Source organism: Euprymna scolopes, chromosome 39 (genome assembly GCF_053919585.1).
Source record: "Euprymna scolopes isolate OS-2025 chromosome 39, ASM5391958v1, whole genome shotgun sequence".
NCBI classification, from domain to species: Eukaryota; Metazoa; Mollusca; class Cephalopoda; order Sepiida; family Sepiolidae; genus Euprymna; species Euprymna scolopes.
Window position 1 is genome coordinate 18,872,951 of NC_136520.1, and position 25,915 is coordinate 18,898,865.

At 39.7% G+C, this 25,915-nt stretch overlaps 1 protein-coding gene across 1 annotated transcript in view; it reads left to right on the forward strand.

The window, feature by feature from the left end:
- LOC145263665 (ATP-binding cassette sub-family B member 6-like) overlaps nucleotides 1-25,915 on the forward strand; it is a 240,895-nt gene that overhangs the window by 92,961 nt on the left and 122,019 nt on the right. Inside the window, exon 8 of the mRNA XM_080120537.1 lies at nucleotides 9,866-10,077. Coding sequence (XP_079976663.1) covers nucleotides 9,866-10,077 — 212 coding nt within the window. The remainder of the gene's footprint in view (nucleotides 1-9,865; nucleotides 10,078-25,915) is intronic.

Here is a 25,915-nt window from a genome sequence, read left to right on the forward strand (position 1 = left end):
CCACACTACCGTCGTTTTGTGGTCATGTGACTGGAGAATTCCGTGTAGTAGTGAGTTGGTCCTTGCATTTGAGGGGAAAGTGGCCTTGGTGCTCGTGTTACCCTCATGCTGCGTCGTGGGACCGGACTCGTCTGCATTGGCTTGTGGTTGATCGGATCTTGGTCCACCTCCATATCTGTTTCTGATGTGTCATAATCAGCTTCTTCCACCTCCATCATCTCATGCATGTTGCACGGTGGTTTGCTGTCCTCCCTTCTTGGTGTTTGGGGAGGTGGTTGATGGGGTTGTTGAGTGGGTGGATACTCCGGCGTATCCATGACCGGTTTGATTTTCCTGAGGAAACGGCGATTGCGTAATGTGATCCTGCCGCTACCATCCAACCGTATCCTGTACTGCCTGTTACCCATTGTCTCGACGACTCTCCCAGTTTTCGCCCATCGTCGTGGATTTGGTCCCTCCTGATTCTGCACCTGCACAGACTCGCCGACTCGGAGCTGTTGGAGGGGGCGGCTGTGTATGTCGTACTGTTCTTTGTTAAGTACGTGCCTTTTCGCCATCGCCCTCTCTCTCAAATCTCTGGTCTCCGTCCAACGCTTGTGGATGCAGTATTTTTTGCGAAGTGCGGGGAGATGGCCCCTTACTGTTCGACCATATAGTATTTCCGCCGGCGACAATCTAAGGTCCTGACTGGGCGTATTCCTATGAGTCATCATCGCCCGTGCTGCCCGATCATGATGTAGGTGTCCGTAGCCATCAACGCAGTCCATCAGCATTCTTTTGGCCGTTTTTACGGCCAGTTCAGCTCGGCCATTACTCTGGGGGTAATGTGCAGATGATATGCGCCTTTTTACGCCCCAGTCTTCTAGGAACGATTTGTATTCTAGTGAATCGAATGGTGGCCCTCCATCGGATGATATTTCCTCCGGCGCACCATACGTGCAAAACCAAACCCTCAGGGCGTTACACACCGCTGCAGCCCTTCCTGATGGTAGTGGTGCGACCTCAATCCAACCGGTATATCGGTTCGCGTATACCATGTAACTTTTCCCGTGCATATCTAGCGAGTCAGTGACTGTCTTTTGAAATGGGAATTCCAGGTTTATGTGTGGCATTAGTGGTTCCCTAGGCTGGGATGGGGCGATCGAATTGCAATTCCGACATTGCGCCCTTGTTTGTCGGATGCTGGCGTCTAAACCAGGCCAAAATAACCGTTGTCTGGCGTTAGCCAACATACCGTTCGCCCCTTGATGGGCGGAGTGTAATGCCTCTAACACCTCGGCTCTAAGCCGTTTTGGTATCAAAATTTTGTCCCCTTTTATGGGTACCCCTTCCAGACAATATAGTTGGTCTGCCATCGGCCAGAATTGCTGGATTTCTGGTGGTAGTTTGTGGCGTGACCTTGGGAACCCGTCTTGAATGTATGACGCCAACATTCGGCACTCCTCATCGGTGGCTGCAACTGCGACTATCCTATCCCAGGTGATCGCTCGGAACTTGGGGTCATGTGCGTATGCAGCTATGATGGATGCTTGTATACTCCCCTTGATTTGCTGGGAAGTGTCAGTGCCCTTTAGTCTGCTGTGTCTTGACGGCGCCGGGTATCGGGATGTGCAGTCCGGTGCTGCATTGAGTTTCCCAGGAACATGCCTAATCTGGAACCTGTACATCAACGACCGCTCCTTGAATGAGAACAGGCGGGGATTTTTTATATTCTCAAGGATTTGATCCGAGAAAATTTTCACTAGGGGTTGGTGGTCCACGGTGACCAATAGGTCTGGGGATCCCAGGATGAACATCCTACAAGACTCCAAGCCATAAATCAGCGCTAGAGCCTCCCCCTCTATAGGGGAATAACGAGATTCTGCATCTTTCGTGAAGCGAGACCCGCCCAAAATCATCTTCCAGTGGTCCTTACCACAGTTGGGACCTAATTCCGTTGGGCATTGGCAATGCTTCTGGAACAGAAAATACCCAATGCCAACCTTACTGAAGTCGGTTGAAAGGCAGGTCGCTCTGTTCATATCGAAGGTTTTCACCCCTTCTTCGATTTTCTGAATGATATTCCTCTTCGACTCTTCGAAAAGTCTATTCAATGTGTCATCCCAGTAAAATTTACGGTTCTTTGTCCGCAGCAACTCTCGAAAAGGGGCCATTATATCGGCCTGTGCAAATGTATACGACACCTGGTTAACTAAACCAAACCAGGACCTGATACCAGTAATGCTCGTTGGGGTCGGGAAATTGAGAATAGCCTCCGTCATTTTTTTAGTTGGCTTCACGCCATCCGAGGTTATCACAAAGCCGGCAAATTCAACTTCATCGTCAGCAAATTGAAATTTGTCAGGGTTAAAGACTATCCCACTTTTACCACAATGGGTAATATAGTCCACAGTATGCCAGAAAGCCAATTCTAAGGACCTGTCCCATAGGAGTGTGTCGTCTATACACCGGGTCTTTCGAGGCATGTCAACTGTGATGTCATCGAACCGGCGCGTGTACCCGTCCCCGGATGCGTGAAAACCCTGGGGAGCCCTGAGATACCGATAACGACCCCATTCCGTTATGAACGTGGTCGCGTCCCGGGCTTTTGGGGAGAGTGGCAGACTATGGTACCCATTCCATGTGTCCAAGACAGTCTTTTTGGTTTGGGCAGGCACCACGGACACCTGATTAAAAGGGGACGGTGTGTGATGAGTCTCTCTCATCGTTGCTGCATTCAGTTTTTGTAGGTCTACCGTCCTTCTTGGTGACCCGTCTTTCTTTGGAGCGACTACCATCCTCGAACACCAGATCGTAGGTGTGCCTGCTGGTACCGGTTCGATAATACCCAACGCAACATCTCGATCCAAATCATCCTTTACCCTTTTCTTCCAGTGATGAGGGACTGGAATGGGTGTGTGTATGGCCGATGATTTCGCCCCCGGGGTAAAAGTTATATCCAGCGGCCTCCCTAACATGACTTGTAACGGTTGATGGGGGCAGGTGTTGAATGCGCTGGACTTAAAGTGTTCACGTAACCACTTCTCTAACCGTTCCCTATTATCTCCAGTGGGGGTAAACGGGATCCTCGCTGGCTTGTCCGGGACGGATTCTCTTTTCGGACATCCACACGGTGCTGTCCCACTTTCTGAAGCCGATAAATCGGCCTTTGATACTCGATGCGGGAAGTCGCGATTGATTACTCCTAGGTCTTTGAGGGCCGATTCTGACAAGTAGAATCCTGACGTGTTTTCTGAAACGTAGACCACTTGTCGCGTTTCCTTCTGACCGAGCTTAATCTGAGTCTGGACCACCCCCTTGATATCTAGGGGTTCGTCTGTGATTCCCCGTATCCTGTGGGTGGTAGGTATCAGGATCCTGCTGGTGCACCCTAATATTTTCAATATTTCTGGGCCACTCGAACACGTCTGGGCACCGGTATCTGCAATGGCCTGGATGCGGTGTTTTCGACGGCTTACTCCCTTATCCAAAGCGCACCCGAATTTAGCCTGGGACTCTGGTATCAGGGACACATCGATCATTAATGAGGGTGGTGGCTCAGGGGGACTTCTCCTGAACCCACACATTGCTCCATGCAAGGTGTGGCACTGCTGCTATTCTACCTTTTTGATTGTAACATGCCGGTGCCCCCTCCATTCTGCTGCCGAAAATATTCGATTGACGTGTGGCATCGTTTATTGACTCCGCCGTCGACCTCTCCTGTTTCCGGCACACTCTTTGTAAGTGGCCTGTGACGCCACAATTAAAACATTTTAGCCCTCTCGCCGGGCAGTTCTTCCGCCCTTTTAACCCACTGGGGTGTGAGGTCCTCCCACACCCTTCACAAGGACTATTCTGAGGGGTTTTGAGCGGCTGCTCCTTCCGAGATGGTTTTTTCTCGGTTGTTAGTAGGCCAAAAGTCGAGTGTCCCTCTGAGCCTCGTTGCAACTGAGGAGCAGACGTCTCTGTAGTTTCTAAACTAACCAGCCTGTGAAACTTCTGCTCCACAGTGGTTAGAATATTTGCTTCGGCCAGCAATTTACACTGGTACTCCGCATTTGCCAGACCGGCTACGAGTTGGCCAGCTACCATGTCCTCCGAATAGTTTACGGCTTGCCGGCAGTTCTCGTTGGGGCACAGAACCGTGAAATTGCAAAACCGTGCCTGGGACCGAAGCTTTGCCAAGAACTGTGCGGGTCCCTCCTCCGTCTGTTGTCTGATGTTATGAAATTTATGTCTATGCACCTCCGGGTGTAGACCTTTCACCGCAATGAACTGTATATGCCTTAAGAGTTGTTCCTCTGTGACAGAATTGAGGGTTTCAGGCCCAACTAAGTCAAATAAAAGTTTATTTACCTCATTTGAGCAGGCTGTCCTTAGTTCATTGCGAATTTCCACGGGGTCGGTAAGGCCGCACATTTGTTTGTATCGGGCCCACGAGTCGATGAAAAGCGCCCAGTCCGCGTCGGTGAATCCATGTTCGATACGTGGCCGGTCTGGTTTCTTGGTGTTAGACCGACTCGAGGCACTCCCTCCGCGAAGCTCATTGTTTTCTCTTTGCAGATTTATTATTTGTTGAATCAACTGCATGTATTGGCCGTCCTCGTGTTGTCCTGACGCCATTATACTCCAAAAATCGTGCAAAAGAAATTATGTTGAAAAATAAATCCTGTTCGTAGCGCCATGTAAGGTTTCCGAGTCGACTATCGTCGTAGTCGTCGTTCTTCTTCCGGTGCGTGCGTGCGTGCGTGCTCTATATATACTACTAATCAGACGACGGTGTCACTCTTTTGTTTGTCCCGTCTTAATGGTCGTTCCTATTCTCTACAAAAACCACCTCCTAAATTTTTCTTTACAAACAGAAGCCACATTCGATGATCCAAAAATCTTTTCCTCCCATGTCCGTGATACCATAGAAGACCTAGACCCCCTCAAAGGCATGTAGGCCTCATCTCGTTCTTGCTATATTATTAAAAAAATGCTCTGCTGAGGTTGCCCTGGTTCTCTCCAAGCTCTACAACAAATGCCTTACTGAATCTTGTTTTTCTGACTGCTGAAAAACTGCTTCTGTTGTATCAGTTTTTAAGAATTCTGACAAAAGAACTGACTCGTTTAATTTTTATCCCATTAGCCTCCTCTCTCTCTCTTCATCCAAATATTTGAGTCCTTAATCAATCAAACACTAGTTCATCACTTCATAAATAATGAACTTCTTTCTGACCAATAGTATTGATTTAGGCATGATCGTTTTACAACAGATATCCTAACTGTGAACATATATACCATTCAGTGCATAAAGCAGGGGAGGCTAGAGTAGTAGTCCTAGACATATCTAAAATCTTTGACAGTTTGGCACAATCGTCTTCTCATGAAAATTAAATATGCTATTACTGGACCAATATTTAACATAATCAAATCCTTCTTGGAGAAGAGAAAAATCCAGGTTGTGCTTGATATTTGTATCTCGAAACATGTGGGTGTGCTACAGATGTCGATCCTTGGACCTTTATTATTCCTGACATTCATAAATGATCTCCCTGATAAAATTGCCTCTGAGATAGGTATATTTGCTGATGACACTATGCTCTATAACAGACTCAAGTAGTAATACACACAGACGAAAAAACGCTTTGGATAATCACAGATTTCAAGGTAGTTCTACTAAAATAGCCATATTTTTTAAACCAAAGCACTTCAAGTCTTCAAATTACTACTGTTTTGTTCGGAAATGAATATACTTTCAAATGAATTAATAAATATGAATGTACATTATATATTTTAAGAGTTTTAAGCAAATAAAGTGATAAAAATGTGAACGTCATAAAATGGCGTTTTCAGTAAGGTTTTGTAATGACCCCCCCCCTGTTTTCTAAAGGTCCGTACCGTGATTGTATGAAGAATTTTGTCATGAAATTTGGGAACCAATCAGTAGAGGTGTTAATCTTAATACTGTCAAGTGTCCGAAATATTTTTGACCATTTCTTTTTTTGTCGTGTTAAAAATAAGACTTTAATATGACGAGTATCAAACATTTTGAAAAAAAAATTCTTCGGACACCCAGTAGTAAGTAAATCAATCTTTTTACTATCTTTATCAATTAAAAGTATTATTTTATGTTGAGTAGAACCGCGGTAATTGATAATTTAAAAGGACCTACCCGAGAAAAAAATTGTTTCTATTTCTCAAATTTGGTCAAATGAAGTTAGTATTACTAGAAGCAGCAGCAGTAGCTCCAGCCTGTAGAATCAGCGATAGCACAGTGTAAACAACACGCGTTCTTTAATTTTTATTCAAGAACGAATTAAGAAAAACATTAAAATATGAATATAAATGTTCTTATGTTTAATTAGAGCTATTTTGTTATCAGAATAACATTAGTTTAGAACTATTCGGTTTTCAGAATGTATAATAACAACAATCCCAACCAATTCGGCATTATGAATCTGTTGCAATTTCTCACATTTTTGGTCAAATTTAAAAACATGGTTAAAAAAACAAAATAAACTTTTGTAGATATATAGCTTGCATGCACTTTTATTCTTTAAATTAGTTTTGAACAGCGAATAAAAACAATGTTTTACTGCAAACAGCCACAAATGTTTTTTCAAAATTAAAAGATGTATGAAAATCTCGTTTGTATTACTATACACATAGATTTGAAAAAGTTGTCAAAAAACAAATATATAACAAATGTTATCAAAGGCAAGATAAGTTACTTTTCTACCCAACTGAATATGTTTTTAGTGTTTATATTTAATGTAACATGTTTATTCAGCTCGAAAAATGGTGTTTACCAATGTATTCGAAAACTTAAAATGGCGCCGACTCTCTCTTTGGGGCGGTAAGTTTGGGAAAATGAGTTATAAATAAAAAAAAAACAGACAAAATACTGTTAGAAACTCGCTCAATATATATTACCGTGACATAGGCGGATATATATTCAGCGGGTTTTTAACAGTATTTTGTCTAGTTTTTTATTTTTAATTCATTTTCCCAAACTTACCATGTGAAAGAGATAGTCGGCTGCCATTTTTAACTTTCCAATACATCGGTAAGCACTATATTTTTCAAGCTGAATTAGCATGTTACATTAGATAAAAACACTAAAAACATATCCAGTTAGGTAGAAAAGTAACTTATCTTGCCTTTAATAGTATTTATTTGTTATGTATTTGCTTTTTGATAACTTTTTCGAATCTGTGTACAGTAATACAAACCACGTTATTTTTTTCTACTTATTAAGCGAAAGGTATTTTTACGACCTGCTCCAGCGTAGTATAAACGACCTATGAAATAAACACTTTTAACCTCGAAAATAGAAATCCACAAATTTATGGAATTTTCTTCAAAATTTTGTAACGCAGTTTCTTATTAAATCCAAACTAAATATAACATTTGCTGACTTATTTACCTGTCTAATGCACACACATATATATATATAACTTTCTAAAACACTCTTTAACCCTAACAATAACACTAAGTTCGAATGGCAAGCCCCCCAACAAAATACCTTTGTAAGCCACATACAAGCGTCTAAAACAAACAAACAAAAAATAGATCCTTCCTTAAAGAAAAATGCACATAAAAAATTGGTTAACTGTCCTAAAATGCTAGAATGGCCTCGAAATGGTGAATTATTTTACATTAAATTTTTTTGAAACTAACCGCCCCACCCCCATCTAATATTGTTTTTTTTTGTTTCTGTCAAGTCTTCAGTATGTTCACACAATTTTCCTAAGCCCTACAATTAATTCAAAGTTCGAATGGCAACCCTCCCCGTATTCTCATTGCATAGAAACCCTCTTAAAACCACACATAATCGTCTTAAAAAAAAAATAAAACAAAAAGCATACAGGATTTATCTCCCATAAAAAAAAAAAAACAGTTAACTGCCCTAAAACGCTAGAATGACCTGTAATGGGGAATTATTTTACATTAAATTCTAAAATAATTTGTTTATCTTTCATTAAAGTTTTTCATGGCATTTCATACATAATTGCTTAAAAAGGTAGAATCACATTTTGGAGGGGTGGTCAGAAGGGGTTGGGTGGGGTTAAACAGAAGGTGTTAATCTACAATAATACCAAAGAAATATTGCAATATATTCATTTTTAAATGGTCCTATGTTTAGATTCAAGTTTTTTGTACATAAAGCACATTACAATTCGACTTTGAGTTCTCCAACTTCTTTTCTGTTTATGGATACATGGCATTTTTAAGGAATTGCAGCATATTTATGCACATTTACTGCAGATTATTTGGAAACCATGAGCTTTGGGATATTTTCAGTTGCATATTCTGATTACTTGTACAAAAATACACTTATATGGTAAATTTCATTACTTAATCTTGTGTTTTAACAAAGAAATGACATTTTTACTGAAAAAGTAGTGTAAAAAATGTGACGAAACGCTTAAAGAGGGAAAAATATCCAAATGTGTGAGGCATAAAAATAGCCATAACTTCCTTAATTTTAATCAGATTTTTAAAATTTAAAAAGATTCTTTCTTAACTCATCAAGCTCTTTCTATGTATACCAATATTGAAATATTTTAAGCTATTTCAATTTTTTCATGTGCATTGCTAACTCAAGTGGAAAACAAATGAACATGTATCTAAGAAAATGGTTAAAAACTTAGAGGAAGACCTCCAGTTTCTAGTGGAATGGAGCTGGGAATGGATGATAACATTCAAAAGCTTCTTTCCTTTAATAACTACAAAAAGCCTCAATTTTTATGGCTAATGATACACTACCTAAAAGTACTTTGTTCAAACTCCTAGGCTTAACATTCTTGGGCAACATGAATTGGAACAACTACATTGGGGTAATTGCCTAGGCTGTTGCAAAGAAGTTGGGTTCTCTCTACCATGCTAGAAAACTACTCACACCTGAGAGTATTCTGCATGTCTACAAAGCCCATGCATTGAGTATTATTGCTACATCTGGATTGGTGCATCTGCCTCTAGTATCTCACTCCTAGGCAGGATTCAAAAAGGAGTCGCCAGCCTAATAGGGCTCACATTCAGCCAAACTCCAACCTCTGTCCCATCACCGAAATTTCTTTTACAAGTATTTTAATGTAATGTGCTCTGACAAACTCAAAGCACTTGCACCCCCATCGACGTAGATACTCCTGACAAACTCGTAAAACAGCAAAATCCCACATCTGCATCCCTAGAGGCTGTAAATAGCTTCTCTTAAACTGCTAGATTTTGGAATTCCATCTCGGGTCCCTGATTTCTTCACTCCTCTCACTGCCCAACTTCCTACATGGAAATTTGGTCCCAAAAATGACAAAGTGTCACTGTGCCTTGCTTTAGGGTGAAATAATAAAAAAAAAAAAAAATATGCAACATTCAGAGAAATTAAATTCTACATCGAATGGATGTGTAAATGTTTTATGTAGGTAAATGAAGCTAATGAATTAATATAAGTTCATTTACACGTTCATAGAAATCATGACGAAAAAGAGAAATAGTGTATGATCATTTCAGAAATGATATTGTTTAATCTTATCATCAGAACGATAGGAGGGAGGGGGCAACATCAAAATAAGAATCAATTGGGAATTAGATTCTGCATAGAATTCATGAACAACTTTTTTTTTTATCGAAGACTTGGAGATACAATTAACATTTTGGCAGAATGGGTTCCAAATATCTACAGACCATATCTAAGGAGCTTTCAAAATCTAATGTTGAATTTTTTACATTGTAGTAGAAAGACAAGTTCTTGCTGTGAATGTCTTACAAGGAGAAAACAGATTGGAACTCGGTTAAGCTTAATTTATTTGTTTAAATACTGTAACATTTCTCTCCATGTTTGATGGAATGTCTGGTCTAGTAAGAAAATAATTAAAAAAATTTTTTTTTTATTATTTTCCAGTCTCTCTTTAATGTGGCATCTGAATAAAAAGACTGGAGAAGTTCTCAGAGTGGTCGACCGTGGAAAGAACAGCATCAATCAGTTGCTAAGTTACTTGCTGTTCCAAATTTTACCAACAATCATCGACATCACGGTGGCCATTGTCTTCTTCGTCACCCAATTCAACTACATCTTTGGTCTCGTCGTCTTCCTTTGTATGGCTCTCTATTTAGGTAAGACAAGAAACAAAATTGTCAGTATCATGCCTTCAAAGTGTCATCCCATATGACTCCCCACCCCAACCTTTTAATTTGACTTTGCTAATTAGGCAGCAGGCGAAACCATCCACGAAAGTGCTCTATCTAAAAGAGGAGGGGTTGTTTATATATAGTGTGTGTATTAGCAGTTCAGCCCGGCTGTGCTCGGGCCCTATGTACTGTTCATAACTTGCCCTACGTGTAAATACACTTTATGTAAGATTTCAAATGTTTAGACCAAAAAAAAGCGAAAATGTATGTATGTACTCGTACCTCTCGCTAGTTTCATAGAGACCGCAGAGGTCAATTTATTTAACTTTGACCCCAATTTTGACCCCTTAACATTTATTATTTTGGTCTCAAATCAAAATACAAAGTTTTACCCATGTTCAAGTTACCTACATCTAAAATTTCAAGTCTTTAGACCCAAAATTGGTGAAGAAATTTGGTAGAATCTGCAAAGGTCAACTCTTTGACCTTTTGGCAGCCAAATTTTCACCCCAAAACTGATTAAAATGCTTGTTGTATGTCTTATGTATAAATTTCAAATGTTTAGACCCAAAATTAGTTGAGTAGTTTGCTAGACATTGCAAAGGTCAAATCTTTTGAGCTTTTACCCCTTGGCAGCTCAAATTTTCGACCCAAACCGATTAAAAAGCTTTCCCTATCTCTCAATACCCCAATACCCTTTATGTAAAATTTCAAATGTTTATACTAGAAATTGGCTCATTGATTTGATAGACCAGAGGTCAAATTTTTTTTTAACTTTGACCTCAATTTTGACCCCCTTAATATTTATTTTTTTTGGGTTTAAATCAAATTAAAATATTTGATCCATGTCCAAGTAACCTACATTTAAAATTTCAAGTGTTTAGACCAAAAATTGACAGGAGTTTGGTAGAGTTTTCAAAGATCAAATTGTTGAACAGCCAAATTTCTGGCTGAAAACTGATTAAAAAGATTTTCCCAAATCTCAATACTCCTTATGTCAAATCTTGAATCTTTAAACCGAAAATTGAGTTATTTAGTAGGGAAATATGTATACTCACACACACAGACATTTTCATTTTTTTTATATATATATATATATATATATATATATATATATATATATACACTAGCATTTCAGCCCGGCGTTGTCTGGGTGTTTATGTGTGTTCAGGGAAAAAAAAGTGGTAGTAGGAAGGCAGGCTCGAACCCGTACCGCGAAGGAGGAAAACAACGAGGGGAAAAAACCTGACGTCTTTGCTGTTACGACCGCCGCCAAACCGGAAGTGACATAGGTTTTAATTAAGGCTAGACAATCGAAAGGAGAGGATGACTTTAAAAAATATTGGAGAAAAAAGCGACCCCCCACCCCCTGTAGAAAAGTGTCCAGTTGATATTAATATTTTTAGCCAATTTTTCAATATTTTTCGTCTGAAAGGTCGAACTTCAAAACGATACTGATCTTGGTAAAATCCGTCACCACTGTCGAAAGTTTTAGGCAGACATGCAAATATACATACATTTATATATTGGTAACTAAAAATTTTTGACCCAAACTGGCTAAAAAGCTTGCCATATCTCTTGAATACCCTTTATGTAAAATTTCAAATGTTTAGACCAGAAATTGTCTGAGTAATTTGGTAGACCACAGAGGTCAGATTTTTTTTAACTTTGACCCCTATTCTGACCCCTTAACATTTATTGTTTTGGGCTCAAATCAAGTTATTAAGTTAGATCCATGTCTAAGGAACCTATATCTAAAATTTCAAGTGTTTATACCAAAAATTGGTGGAGGAGTTTGGTAGAGTTCTCAAAGGTCAAATTGTTGAACTTTGACCTCTTAACAGCCAAATTTCTGGGTGAAAATGGATTACAAAGATTTTCCCAAATCTCAGTACCTTCTATATTAAATTTTGAGTCTGTAGACTGAAAATTGACAGTTATTGCGTAGGAAAATGTACACATGTTCACTTTTTTATATACAGGGTGTCCGTAAAGTTACTATACAGTCTTACAAGTTACTATACAGACACCCTGTAATATATTAACAGTACAGTAAGATATTGTATTAAGATATTTATTTGTAACAAAAGAAATAAAAAGATATAACACCTTTATGTTTATAAAAATCTCAGAAAATACATGTGTTACATCCGAAAAGACTGTAACAATCAAGGCAAACAATTTCTATGACAAATATTCAAATTGGAGGCCTTCAGCTCCAATACATTCTCGACAACATGACACCACACTCTGACAAACTTTGGTGCACAAGTCACGATCAATAAATATTAACTATTAATACAAATATAATACAATAAAACAATAAGACTGTATAGTAACTTTACGGACACCCTGTATATATATATATATATATATATATATATATATATATAAATGTAACTCTTGGTTCGTTTGCAATTAAAAGTCTAAAAAACCACTGGACGGATGGCTTCCACGTTTTGGTATAATATGTTTACTATATCCATGTGTGTTTTTATATATTTCTTTTTAATTATAACATTATACTTAATTTTTCTATGATAAATAGGTGTTTTTCTTTGTATCGATATGCCATTTATTTTATTTAGGGACAATTATTTATTACCGCTTCCTGTCACGTGACCAGTGTTACAATTTAGCGGTTTTCCTGCTAGATCTGGAGATTTCGTTTGCAATCTAGCGGGGAATTCTAGAAAATCTGGAGATATTTGGCACCCACACATCCTCAATTTTAGATTAAAAAATAAAGAAAAGCGCTTGAAAATACTTTAAAACATAAAATAAACTCATTCAAGTAAGTAAAACAAAGTAGCATTTATTGTCTTTGGTAACAATTATTTATTATTTGTTTTGTTTTTCACCTTTTTTCGGCTAACCATTCTTAAATCTCGCTATAAAATCGATTTTTCCAAGTACATTTTAGGTGGGGGGGGGGGTATTCCAAACTCCGAAGTTTAGTTTAAAATACAATCTAAGCAACCCTGCTTTATTTAGAAGTATTTAGTCGAAAATTGTAAAAAGCAAGAAAAGCAAAAAAAAAAAAAAAAAAAAAAAAAAACTTATACCAATACAGTAGAATTTAATTATCTACCAACCTAAATACTTTTAATATGCTAAAACAAAGTTTTTTTGTTTTTTATTTTTCTAATTTCAATGTTGCACCATTATTGTGATGTTTAATTTGCAGTATATTTCAATTTAACTTTTATTATAAAAAGTTTGCTGAAAAAAACAGGCAAAACTAGCTGATAAAATATGTAAGCCTTCTGGGGAGCTAACCGCTTCAATATAATTCCCAAAACATATAGTTAGAAAACACAGAACATTTTATATATTGAATATACTATATTTATAATTGTTTTATGGTAGGAAGTTAAAATATGGAGTTGAGGTGGGATTAGCGATTTTTGAAAATTTCAGACGATAAAAGATAAAAATCAAGCGATTTTCTGGAGATTTCTTTCTCCTGATCTCGCGGGTTTTTTTTAAATCTCAGTTGCCAACATTGCATCACTAAAAAAAACACTACAGGCTTAATGTAAACAGAATGTGTTTACAATATCGGTAAATTTTCAATGGGTTTAATCACATGATTATTGATAATGTAACCATGTGATTGAAATTTAATTTAAATTAACCACACGTGGTTGCTTTGCTATCAAATATTCATCGAAAAATGGTAGGTGCACACAAAATGAATGCCGATGCTCAAAGTGTATAAACATTTTGACTCCTCCCTTTACTTAAAAATTCACCAAAAATCAGGAAATTAACAAATTCTAATGAAAATTGCAGTATTTTTCAAATAATGGTCGCAGGAGATAATGAACCAATTATTTTTACTTAACTCTTAGTGAAAATGTTTTTTTTGTTTAAACAAAAAATACCTTTACTAAAGTTATGGTTTTCAGTAGTAAATAAAAAACGTAAGAATTTATTTTTGCTTTTTTTATATAAATAAAGCATCGTAATTTGTAACAATAAAAAATAATTTTTACAGTAACATTACGAAAAAAGCCCCTAAAGTCCGTATTAATGAATTCGATATAACTCTAAGAAAAATGAATTCTCGCATACTACTCAGGAAATTAAAGATTCAATTAGATTCCTATTTCAGTCACCTAAATTATTTAGGGTGAAATAGAATGCTCTGCTTTACAGTTGTAAAAATGGAACGGAAATTTGAATTTCGTTCCATTTTAAATTCGGTACATTTTTACATTATGTCCAACTCTATTCCGAAAGCCGTTCTTAACATGGGTAGATTGGTAGGTTTGTCAGAAATTTTGTGAAAAATAGTGAATAATTCTACCCCGTCTATGTTGTGTATGTTGTTGAGTGGAAGTGCATTTCGGGCCAATCGCCAAGTCAGAGAGAACTCCGAATTGTTCAGATGACTCGAACCTGGCGCCAAGCTCCACGCGGAGCGGATCTCACTCTGCCGCCAAACTAAAAGCGTGCATAGCGAGTCGGCGGCGGCCCCCTTCGTTAGATCCCTGTGGAGTTCCCTACGGGTAGCAGTCACAAGGTCGCTGGACCTTGGTAGTCATTTTAGCGCGGCTTGGCACTCTTTCATGTAGGCAGATTGTCCCCGCTGCCTGCGACTGCTCTCGATCGAAGGGTCGAGAATGAGGTCGGGGAAGGCGGCAGTAACCACGGGGTGCCACAGTTGATCATCTTACATATAGTGGCTCAGGAAGGCCAGCCTCTCGGCGTCTCGATGACACTTCAAGTCCGGCATTTCCAAGCTTCCCTCACACGGACGTTGAATACAGACCTGTCTGCTCACCTAGTGTCTTCCTCTCTCCCAAAGAAGCGAGGACAAGAGTTTGACAAGAGCTGTTAGGTGTTGTGCTGGCAGGGGAAGTGCGGCCAGTCGGTAAAATATGAGAGGAAAGATGTAAGTGGCACACGCCTCAGCTCTACCCTTTAAGGAAAGTTTCCTAGGAAGCCACGAATTGACTGCAGCCTCCACCTTTGACCGTACCTCCAACCAATTTTTGTCAAGCTGGAGACCCAGTCCAAACCACACGCCGAGGATCCGAACCGGCCATCCGTCCAGCTGAAGGGCGCTGGGAGGTTGGCGTTGCCACTCCAGGCGCCCAACCGCAGTCCTACCGACTTGCTGCGGTTTATCTTGGTCCCTGTAATTCTTTCGTACTGAGCGAGTGCCTCCGACACGATCTCAATGTCTCTGAAGCTCGACACAAAGACCGTGATATCATCGGTGAATGCGAATACCTTGGCGGCTGAGCCACCGGGTATTGCAATTCCGTGCAGGGCCAAATTTGCCTCCCCATGTCTCAGCTTGCAGAGCAGGGGCTCCAAAGCCAGGACATAGAGCAAGGGCGACAGTGGACAATCCTGACGAACCGACCGAGAGATAACAAAGGGTTTCGACCGCTTTCCGTTGACTTGCACGACGGCTGTGGAGTGTTTATACATCACGGAAATCCACTTGCAGAAGTTCGGTTTAAAACCGGCGGCCTCTAAGACAGATGGCAATAAACGATGGTCGACCCTATCGAAAGCTTTGGACTGATCTAAGTTGATCAGCACGGCTTCCGTGTCATCTATCCCTCCCTCTAGGATCATGCGGATCAGGTGCAAGTTGTTTTAAATCGATCTCCCCTTCATAGCGTAGTTGTTTGTTCAACCAACTCGCTGATAACAACATGCAGCCGATTCGACAGGACCTTGGCCAAAATCTTTAACTCTGTGTTTAGCGGAATTATGGGCCTGTAATCGTCTAACTCTTCCCCACCATGCTCGTCACCTTTCCTCAGCAATGTGATCACTCCCTTGGTGACTTGCCCTGGGATGGATCCCTGAGCAAACCAATGGTTGAATACAAGAGGCAGAAATATGGGCGACAGCCTCAAATACAGTTTGTATGGCAGACCATCAAGTTCCGGCGATCTGTCACAGCTGAGCTGCTTCAGTGCAGTAAAAACCTCTCGCTCCGTCACCCCGCCCTCGCAACTAGCCGCCTCGAGGCGTGGAGAGTCAGCCAAATAGTCGCTAAATTCAAGGACTGGAAGATCGGGCTGCTGTGTAAAACGCTCCTCGAAATGTTCTCGAAACCCCTCGCAGATCTCTCGACTCGATTCCAGGGTGCATCCATCCGGATGTCTTACCTTTGCAATGTACTTGTCTGAGCCACGCCTAGAAATTTCACGACACGCGTCAGTGGAGTTGACTGCTTCATTGCCTACTTGACCTTCATAATGCTTGCTATTTTCATGCAGAAGGTCCAGCTAGTTCCTGACTAACCCTATCACCCTCCCCCGTAGCCTGGGCTAGTTTCTGCTCTAGCTTTTTCTTCGTCTTGGCCTTATCTAGTGCGAGCCGCTGGGCATACTTGATGGAGAAAGTTCTAATTTTGGCCTTTAAACCTACCCACCACTTACTCCCAGTAACCGCCCCCACTAGTGCTTTTTGAATTAATTCTATTAGCTTCTCTTGGAAGTCTTGTATCTCCAGGAAGGAGGTGTTTAACTTCCAGTGAGCCACTAACTTAGGTCAATTTCCTAGCTTCAGCCGGGCCATAATTAGTTTATGGTCCATCTGGCCTAGCCAAGTGAACGTGGGACAAGATAAGAAGTCTACTTCGCCTCTCCTAACTAATATCCTGTCCAAGTAAGTGTTTGGATAGGAGAAAACGCTATTGGTCCACATTCACATCTCCCGCCCCGGATGCTCAACCAGAAACCTGTCGACCAGACCGCATCTAGCCATCAGATCAGCCAGGCTGGACTTGCACCTCTCCGATCCTCTAGTATCGCCTCCTACCTTATCTGTCTCGGGGTTTAAGATGGCATTCCAATCTCCCATTAGCACTACCTGCTTCCGACAATCTACAAACGCGTCAAGCTGACTGAAGAATTAGACCCTCTCACGAGCGGTGCTGGGTGCATGAACCGTGATCATCCGAAACACAGAATCGTTTATGGCAACATCGGCCACAACCAGCCTGCCCATCGCATCCCTATGAACGTCGACCGTCACCGACAGGGTACATTTAAGTAGCACGGAAACTTCCTTCCCCCGTGGGCTGCCATATGCTAAGAAAACCTCAAAATCTCGGACCAGTACCTGAGAGTCCACAGAGGAAACGAAATGCGTCTCCTGAATCGCAGCCACATCCACTCCCAGGGACAAGAAGTCGTGCCGGAGGCGAGCCGCCCGGCCCGATGATCTCAAGCCCCTCGCATTCAAACTAGCCAAATTTAAAGCCATGGTACCTACCTTAGGGTGTGTCACACTCAGCTCTGAAGTCAGCCGGAGAGAGGACGCCGACGTTATGTGCCATGCTCAAGGTGGTTAGGTTTTTCATATCTTGACCTTCTCTCGCAATGCCGCCGACATCCAAAGGATAAATTAATTTCCTGTAGAGTGACAGATGGACCAACACTGTGACCCTTCCCTTGCATTGTTTTGACAGTTCGTCAAGAGAAGGGTCATTTTTCTTCACCAGTTCGATTCCCAGAAACGCCCCCTTCAGCAGCCTGCAACCTTGTCCACAAGTTGGTCTTGCAGGCCTCTGGAGTTCTGACAAAAGTTATTAGAAGCGGGGCGTCCGGGAAATTTGAGAGGATATTTACATTGTTCCCCTCTATCTGTTTGTAATCGAGCAGAGGTTTTAAGTTTTTCCTCTGCCGATGGTCTGTTGCCACCGATAGAGGGTCTACATAACATAGTTCCTCGGGGGCAAGGGCTTTTAATTTGGTTGGTCTGCGAGAGGCAGAGGAGTCTCTCCCCTCTCTCAGTTCATTCTTTTCCTTTTCTTTTTGGGGTGGTGGCTCAGTTTGTATTGGTGTGGGGACAGGTGTTGGTGCTGGTGCAGTGTCTGGACCTGGTGCAGTGTCTGGACCTGGTGCAATGTCTGGTGTTGATGCGGTGTTTGTCTGGTGTTGGTGCCATGTTTGTTGTTGGTGTGGTATCTGGTGTTGTTGCAGTATCTGGATTGGGGGTGGAGTGGATTTTGTTGTTAGGGGTGGTGTATGTTCACAGGGAGTGGGAGCCACCTTTTCTTCTTTTGTTTTTCTTTTTTATTTTTTCGATAGAACCGGGGAGAGGTGAGGTTGAGTTCTTCTCCCTCTCACTTGCGGATTCATCCTCAGAGGAGCAGTCTTTTCTCTGCTCGATCCCCGTCTCGATTGGTGTGGGGACTGTTGGTTGTGTCTGCTCCTCTAGTTGCTGCTGCGACTGTTTTTGTTGCTGCTGCTATCTTGCCTTTGATAACATTTATTTGTTATATATTTGTTTTTTGACAACTTTTTCGAATCTATGTATAAACGAGATTTTGATACTTATTTTGATTTTGAAAAAAAATTTGTGGCTGTTCGCAGTAAAACATTGTTTTAATTCGCTGTTCAAAACTAATTTAAAGAATAAAAGTGCGTGCAAGCTATATATCTACAAAAGTTTATTTTGTTTTTTTTAACCATGTTTTTAAATTTGACGAAAAATATTCATAATGCCGAATTGGTTGGGATTGTTGTTATTATACATTCTGAAAACCGAATAGTTCTAAACTAATGTTATTCTGATAACAAAATAGCTCTAATTAAACATAAGAACATTTATATTCATATTTTCATGTTTTTCTTAATTCGTTCTTGAATAAAAATTAAAGAACGCGTGTTTGTTTATACACTGTGCTATGGCTGATTCTACAGGCTGGAGCTGCTGCTGCTTCTAACTTCATTTGACCAAATTCGAGAAATAGAAACAATTTTTTTTTTCGGGTAGGTCCTTTTAAATTATCAATTACCGCGGTCCTACTCAACATAAAATAATACTTTTAATTGATAAAGATAGTAAAAAGATTGATTTACTTACTACTGGGTGTCCGAAGAATTTTTTTTCAAAATGTTCGATACTCGGCATATTAAAGTCTTATTTTTAACACGACAAAAAAAGAAATGGTCAAAAATATTTCGGACACTTGACAGTATTAAGATTAACACCTCTTCTTATTGATTCCCAAATTTCATGACGAAATTCTTCATACAATCACGGTACGGACCTTTAGAAAACAGGGGGGGGGTCATTACAAAACCTTACCGAAAACGCCATTTTATGACGTTCACATTTTTATCACTTTATTTGCTCAAAACTCTTAAAATATATAATGTACATTCATATTTATTAATTCATTTGAAAGTATATTCATTTCCGAACAAAACAGTAGTAATTTGAAGACTTGAAGTGCTTTGGTTTAAAAAATATGGCTATTTTAGTAGAACTACCTTGAAATCTGTGATTATCCAAAGCGTTTTTTCGTCCATGTGTATTACTACTTAAACTATGGTGAGGCCCCAGTTTGCGGGCTTTGGGGAGCGTGGAGCCACCCTTTAATTGCCATTGCTCTCAGGTCCACTCTGACCCGAAGTGGTAGTACCTGTTAGGGTCCCAACTATGGGTTAAATAAAAACAAACCAAAAATAAATAAATAATAATAAATACATTCTATTAAAAAATTATTCTTCAAAATTTGATCAGATTCCACTGGACCCTGTCGGCAGGGCATCAGAATATGCCGACTACCCCCCTGCAAAGAGTAGAAGTCGCTCAATGGAGCTACCTATTGTCCGTAGGTAGCGACCCGTAATACCCTTAGGACGGGATCCTAGTGGTTGAGAGATTTGGAGGTCAGGATTTAGTACCCCCACTTCCCAACACACCACTTTGACATGGCTGCAAACCCTTTAAATTACTTTGTATCCCAAAGTAACATCAAAGGAAAACAGGTGCTCATGAATGATATCACATAAATCGAGTATATCACCTTTGTATCCTTGTTAAGCCTGGGCGAATGGGCCCCCCCCCAGGCACTTCCCATATAGGGCTCCAAGGTGGGTGGGGAGCAAAGATGATGAAAAAACCAACCTTTTTGATTATGGCTTTTTTTGCTCCCAAAACTCCCCAAAAAAGAAACTTCTCTGATGTTTCCGACATCTCAAGTTCAGAGGACGAACAGAATTGCTCAATCAAAGAAAACAATATTTTTAGTAATGGAAACACTTGAAAAAAATGAAATAAATAAAATTTCACCTTTTACAATGGAAAAAATTTTCTCTCCAAAAATAAAACCCAAAATGATAAAAAGACTGCAAAATAACACCATACTTATCGAATTGAAACAAAAAACACAAGCTAAAGAAATTTTCAAATGGCAAACGTTTAACAATATCAAAATTAAAACTTATCCCCACCCATACCTAAACTCCTCAAAAGGAGTCATTAGATGCAGTGAACTATCAAATTGCTCGACTGAGGAAATTTTATCTAACCTATCATCCCAAAGTGTTACAGAAGTAAAAAGAATAAGAATAAAACGAAATGGAGAAACTATATTGACAAATACATATATACTCTCCTTTGACTCCACAAATCCCCTAAGTGAGATTAAAATCGGATACCTAAAAGTGAACGTTGAAAAATACATCCCAAACCTTCTAAGGTGCTACAATTGTCAACAATTTGGACATCACCAATTCAAATGCACCAAATCACCAATATGTATAAGATGTGGTGAAAACTCAAAACACAGTGATTGCAAAAAAGACCCCAAATGCTCAAACTGTAGTGAAAACCATTCAGCTGACTTCAAAGGATGCAAAACATGGCTAAGAGAAAAAGAAATAACAACAATAAAGTACACAAAAAATATAACCTTCCTGGAAGCCAGGAAAATTATGAATGCAAGATACTCAGAAGTAACCAAGAATGCTAAAATACACACAAATCAAAGTTGTCAAAGCTATACAAAAAATCCTCCAGAAATAAAAACTGAAGAACTATCTCAATTGATAAGAGATGAAAGACCTAATGAAAGAAATTCAAACACTAATCTTGAACTCTGGAAATAATCAGTCTACAAAAGAGAAAGTACAAAAAAAAAAAAAAAAAACAGAACCAACAAACCAAAAAACTCAAATTAAATCAAAGAAAAAGAAAAAACTCATCAAATGAAAACAACCGTTACAAACAAATCAAATGAAACAACACCATCACGCAATAAAACGAAAACTAAAGAAAAAACAAACCAAGATCTAGATCTCAATCAACCTCAAGAGGAGGAAACAAAATAAGAACACTGGAGGAGATGGAAGTAGAAGACAAAACACCCCCAGACGAATAAAATGACAGACCACAATAAAAAAACTCAAACTATCATTCAATGGAACTGCCGAGGACTTAAGGCAAACATAAACGACTTGCTACTGTTAATATCTAAACTACGACCTGCTATCATCTGCCTCACTGAAACATTCCTAAAAACACACGATAACATCACTATAAAAAACTACACTCAATACAACTTTTATACACAATACTGGACAGAGGGCCTCCGGAGGTGTATCGATTCTAGTTAGAAACGACATCCCTCAGAGTGAAATAACTCTAGACACCACATTACAAGCAATTGCTGTGAAAACCACTTTACATAAAACCATCAACATTTGCTCCATGTATATCCCACCACATGACCCCATAAATGAAGCCGAAGTCAACAAAATAATAGAACAACTTCCTAGACCATACATCCTACTAGGAGACTTCAACAGCCACAACATCATATGGGGAAGCAATAAAACAGACATAAAAGGTAAAAAACTAGAAAATATCATCAACAATAAGAATCTGTCCCTCATGAACCAAAACTCCAATACATATCTCCACCCTGCCTCAGGTACATACTCAGCCATTGATTTGTCGCTATGCGACCCAGCCACATTAATGGACTACAGCTGGCAAGTGTATGATGACTCATGTGGTAGCGATAACTTTCCCATCATACTTGAAAAATCAATCCCGATAACCTCCCCAGATGGAAGCTAAATAAAGCAAACTGGGAGGAATATAAAAATAAAACCCAATGCAACTAATAGACAAAGATGAACCGGAGAACTCTATTGAACACTTCACTGATATGTTGATGTCAATAGCTGGGGAATGTATACCCAAAGGCTCCAAATCAAAAAAATATAAAAGACCTTGGTTTAATGAAGATTGTCAAAAAGCGGTAAGATTACGTAAAGCTGCACTGCGAAAATTTAAAAGTCTTCCCACTACCCACAATCTAGACCAGTTCAAACAAAACCGAGCAAAAGCCCGTAGAACAATTAAGGAGGCCAAAAGAATGTCATGGAGAGTCTATATCAGCAAACTGAACTCTAACACCAAAACAAAACAAATTTGGAATATGGTTAGAAAGATAGCTGGTAAAAATCAACCAACACCGCTAAAACACCTGTCAAAAGATAATACAAAAATAACCAGTAAAAAAGATATTGCAAATGTACTCGCAAAATCCTTCTCAAAAAACTCCTCTAGCAAAAATTATAAACCACAATTCAAAAAAATCAAACTAGATGCTGAAAGAAACAAACTAAACTTCAACTCAGACAATGTAGAAGACTACAACAAACCTTTCACCCTATCTGAATTAACCGACGCCATAAACGGTTCACACAACACTGCAACAGGGCCAGATGAGATCCACTACGAGTTCTTGAAACAACTACCTCAAAAATCCTTAATCTACCTCCAAAACATCTTCAATGACATTTGGATCAGGGGTAAACTCCCTGACATATGGAAACAAGCAACAGTGATCCCCAAACCTGATAAAGTTAAGTCTGATCCCACAAGCTACCGACCCATAGCATTGACAAGTTGCGTATGCAAAACATTCGAAAGAATGCTAAACAAAAGATTAACCTGGTACCTCGAAGCAAATGGCCTGATAACAGACCTCCAAAGTGGATTTAGAAATAAAAGAAGCACCATTGACAACCTGGTACGCCTGGAAACTTTCATTAAAGATGGGTACATAAAAAAAGAACACATAATGACCATCTTCTTTGATTTGGAAAAAGCGTACGAGACAACATGGAGATATGGCATTATGAAAGACCTGCACAATCTAGGTCTAAAGGGAAGACTACCCAAATTAATAAAAGATTTTTTATCTGACAGGGACTTTAGGGTCCGTGTGGGATCCACCCTTTCTGACCTCAAAAACCAGGAGGAAGGGGTCCCACAAGGAAACATACTATCAGTCACTTTATTTAATATAAAGATTAACAATATTACCAAATGCCTAAGTCCTGATCGGTTGACTGCTCCCTATATGTTGATGACTTCTTGATCTGTTATAGATCAAAAAATGTCCAAACAATAGAGTGACAGTTGCAGCTGAACCTAAACAAAATAAACCGGTGCGCCACAGAAAATGGTCTTAAATTTTCCGAGTCTAAAACGAAGTGCATGCACTTCTGTAATATTAAAAAAATGCACAATGATCCAACCCTCAAACTCGATGGCAAAAACATTGATATTACTGATCAATATAAATACCTAGGGATCATTTTTGACAAAAAACTGAATTTTATTCCCCATCTGAGATATTTAGAGCAGAAATGCCACAAAGCACTACAACTAGTAAGAGTTTCTACCAACACAGACTGGGGAGCAGACCAACAAACGCTCCTAAAACTATACAGGACTCTAATTTGTTCGAAACTGGACTATGGCTGTTTCATTTATGGGTCAGCAAGGCCTTCCTACATAAATATCCTTGACCCCATTCACCATGAAGGACTAAGACTAATCTTGGGAGCATATAGAACAACCCCCAAAGAAAGCCTATATGCAGAAGCCCACGAAGCACCCCTAAAGCTCAGACAGGAAAAACTTGGCTTACAATACTACCTAAAACTAAAGACTTGCCCAACAAACCCCGCTTATCAATGTACCTTTGACCCCAAATATAGAAACTTATTTAACAGAAAAGAAAAAGCCATAAAAACCTTCAGACTTCGAATGGAAACCAATATTGAAGAATCTCAAATTCCAATAACAAATATCCACCATTCTGTAATATCCGAAAAGCCACCATGGACTATGAAACAACCAGACGTAATGCTCAACTTAAATGAAAATAAAAAAATCAAAAACAAATCCTGCCATATTTCAAGAAGAACTTGAAAATATGTAGCTATGCTACTCTGACTATACATACATATACACAGATGGCTCGAAGGATAATGATAGAGTTGGATGTGCAGCTACCTACAACAATACAAAAATTAGCAAACGACTTCCAAACGAAACCTCTATATTTAGTGCTGAAACCAGAGCCATAGATTTAGCACTGGATATCATTGCTGAAGAAAACTCAGAAAAATTCATTATATTCTCTGACTCCTTATCCGTTTTAACAGCTATAAAAAATAGAAAACAAGAGAACCCCACAATTATCAAACTCCTAAACAAAAAGAAAATAATATTCATCTGGGTCCCTAGCCACATGGGAATCAGGGGCAATGAAAGAGCCGATGCTATGGCTAAGGAGGCAATGAAGTTGAACCTTGATGGGTACAGGATCCCATACACGGATATTAGACCCCTGATCAACAGCCATATACTTGGGAAATGGCAAAGTCAATGGAATAAAAATACAAATAACAACTTATACAATATAAAACCCACACTTGGAGAGTGGAGGCAGGATTATCAAAAAACAAACAGAAAACAAAATGTCGTTTTAACAAGACTTAGAATAGGTCACACACACTTTACCCATTCCTACCTCCTAAAAGGAGAAACGCAACCCCAATGCATTCCCTGTCAAGTACCACTTACTGTAAAACATTTACTAACTGAATGCACAGATCTTTCACAAATTAGGAAAAAACACTATAAAGAAATAGATCTTCAAATAATTTTCAAAGAGAACAACACCAGAAAAATCTTATCTTACATTACAGAAATAGGACTCTTCCAAAAAATATAACCCGCAAAAACCTTATATTCTGCAAAAGCATCCTGCAAGACAAAGAACAAAAATGATAAAATCCACTATAAAACAACCAAACCAAAAGCTACAAACTAACGATTGAAAATACAAAGAGCTTCAAGAATAAAAGTCTCCTATAAAATAACTGGATACAACATCAAATACTTTCCCCAAAATGACTAGATTCAGCATTGAATGGCCCAGAAGGGGTTGATAGAAAAAAAAAAAAAAAAACAGCATTAAATGACCCACAAAGGTTGATATGCTGATTAAATAACCCATCCATCCTTCTTCATCCCCAGGAACAGTTTTCCGGTATATCGGAAATGGCGAAGGACAGGACTCTGCCCTCAATCGCCTCCCAGGCACATGGTATTGGTTTTATATCTCCCCCCCCCCCTCTATGTATTGTCTGTACTTTGTCAGGTACCGGTCTCTATACTCTTGAGGGGACAGTTGTTTTTCTATGGTCTTCCCCCATGCAGACCCTCTTGGTGGTGTTGGTATGGGGTCTATGGTGGGGTTAGACCATTTTTAGTCTTTTATGGAAGTCGCCCCTGCCTGTTTATTAGCGACGCTTCCTGCCTCCCCAGATTTCTTAGTCTGTCCTTTTTGTCGCTTTTTTTGGGAGGTGACTCCCTTTTCAGTGTCAGGCCTAACTCTCCTTGATTAGAGTCTTTTTCAGGAGCAGCTTCCCGTTTTGGGGAGTTGGCCTCTTGGGGAGCATGATCTTTTTGTTTATTTTGAGGCTATCTGCCCCTTCCTCGTTTGTGAGGTCCAGGCGGTATGCCCCCCCCCCCCTCATTTTCTGGATCTGTTCCCCTTTTGGGGGAGCAGCCCTCCTGTGGAGCGCTGTCCCCTTTATTGTCTTTTTGGCCTGGCACCTCCTCCTTTTTGTGGTCGGAGTGAGATGCTACGACCGATTTTGGTTTTGTTCCCCTTTGGAGGGAGTCGCCCTCGAGGGGAGGGGAGCTGTTGGTGAATTTCCCCCCCAATGCATTCATATCCGGG